General features: G+C 30.0%; 1 protein-coding gene across 1 annotated transcript; it reads right to left on the minus strand.

Annotated features, from left to right (window-relative positions):
• On the minus strand, positions 1-799 carry Phum_PHUM356080 (uncharacterized protein; the record flags this gene model as incomplete). Its single annotated transcript, XM_002427911.1, has 3 exons — positions 1-81; positions 238-398; positions 562-799. The coding sequence occupies 3 exons, from the start codon at positions 797-799 to the stop codon at positions 1-3; spliced, it is 480 nt and encodes a 159-aa protein (XP_002427956.1).
• Between the last annotated feature and the right edge of the window lie 1,281 nt (positions 800-2,080).

Genomic DNA, 2,080 nt, shown 5'->3' on the forward strand with positions numbered 1-2,080 from the left:
TTAATTCAATTGAATTTCAACGTAATTATTGTTTTCGTTATTACTCACGTGACAAAAAAATGGATGCCACAAATAATTGATCTTAACGATATTTATTTATTTATTTGTTTGTTATTGTTTTGTTTGTTTGTTTGTCAAAGAGTTCATCGCGAGTTGGAGAAAAAAAAAAAATTATTCTTAACATTGATAATAATAATAATAATACTTGCCGAGATACATCGTTCGTATGCAACAAACGACGAGTACAAATTCTAATATGGAAGCAACAGCCCATAAAATACCATTAAGTATCATTATTCTTAATGTCGAACCTAAAAATCTAAATTTTGCTAATCTTCCAGTTTTGACTGTTGCCGGTTGATAACCGTCAAATCCGCGTGAATAATAAATGCTGTTGGCTGTAGAAAAAAAATTTTTTAAAAAAAAGTTTAAAAAGAAAAACTGGAAAAAAGTTTAACAAGTTAAAAGAAAAACGAAAAAATTTTAATAACTTTAATTTAAACTTTTGTACAATTATAATCGTTTTACTAAACGTTTATTAATTTAAACAAACAAACGAACCGGCAGCAATAATCATGGAGGCTCCAGCCATTACACCGACTCCCATATTAATTTCTGTTTTTTCATCAATGAAAGCAACAGCGCCCATAACGAGAGTACAAATTCCGCAAACGATTTGTCCGACTCTAACTCTCAAAACAAACGCAAACGGGTATCTAAGTGCGAGTAAATTTCTTTCTAAATTTTCGTTACAATTTCCTTCCGTCGTCGTCATTTCATCGTAACTCGAATCCACCATATTTTCTTCTCCGTCTCCCTGAAAACAAACAAAAAATAATGATGATAATTTTGATTTTTTTTTTTTTAAATTTTCTCTTTTTTAAGTGCCAACTTTTAATTAGTAATTTTCCTTTTTTTCATCCCCTCATCCCTTTTTAAACCTTTTTTTCTTAATTCGAACCAAATCGACCGTTTAAACAATAAATTATCGGTTGAAAACAAACGGGAATGAATTGTTTTTATGAAAAGATAATTTAATTTTCTTTTTCTCGAAAAATCCCGGAAATTTTTTCTTTGGAAAATTTTTTTTTATTTTCCCCCCATTTACGATTTAATTGTTACGATTATCATGTTTTGTTATGAAAACATATTGATAATAATAAATAATAACTTTCGTTTTAAAAAATTTAATTTTTTTTTTGTTTATGAAACAATGATTAATGAGTATTGATAATAATAATAATGATAAGACGATTCTTTAAAATAAAAAAAAATTAACGGGCGATAAAAATCTATTGAGAACAACATTCTTTTTATATGTCTTTTTATATTTTTTTTAATCATAATCGAAATATTAGTCAAATTTTAATTTAACCGGAAAAATTATTACGAATTGAATTTTCTCTATCTCTCTCTCTCTCTCGCACACACACATACACACATTCTCTCGCATATTTTCTTCTGACACGATTTTTATTAATAATAATAAAAATTCAACGAAAATTTTTTTTTATATTTTTTTATTAACGTAAAAATAATTCGAAAAATTTATTATTATATTTATTATAATATTTATTATTATTATTATTATTATTATTATTATTATTATCCACCATTAAACACGACAAGGCTACTTGTCGGAGTTTTTAAGTATTTATCCGAGGTTTCTACCCGATTCCTTAGGGACAAATACTCGAATTTCGGTGGTGCCACTTATTATAAGATAGCACCACATCAATTCTTGAAGGTCTTCCTGAGTCCGTCTTTTTCGATGGGAACGATTTGTCTCCTGAACTGGGCTCCGGTGACTAACATCTTTGGAGTGGCCAGGGTCAGAAGCAGTGAAATTCACGTTCTCGTCGAGCTGCCTCAGGTCGACAGTAGAACAAGATTTGTTTTTTGGTTCTTACTTTGTCTTGTTCTCATTTTTTTTTTGCTCTTTTAAGCCAACAGCACGTGGCGTTCTCAAACGGTCACCCATCCAAGTTTGCACCACGCCCGATGCTGCTTAACTTCGGTGATCGTACGGGAACCGGTGTGACCAGCACGCTATGGCCGTTGGCTTTTTTATTATTATTAT

The sequence above is a fragment of the Pediculus humanus genome, genomic scaffold, assembly GCF_000006295.1.
Source record: "Pediculus humanus corporis 1103172107770 genomic scaffold, whole genome shotgun sequence".
Lineage (NCBI taxonomy): Eukaryota > Metazoa > Arthropoda > Insecta > Psocodea > Pediculidae > Pediculus > Pediculus humanus.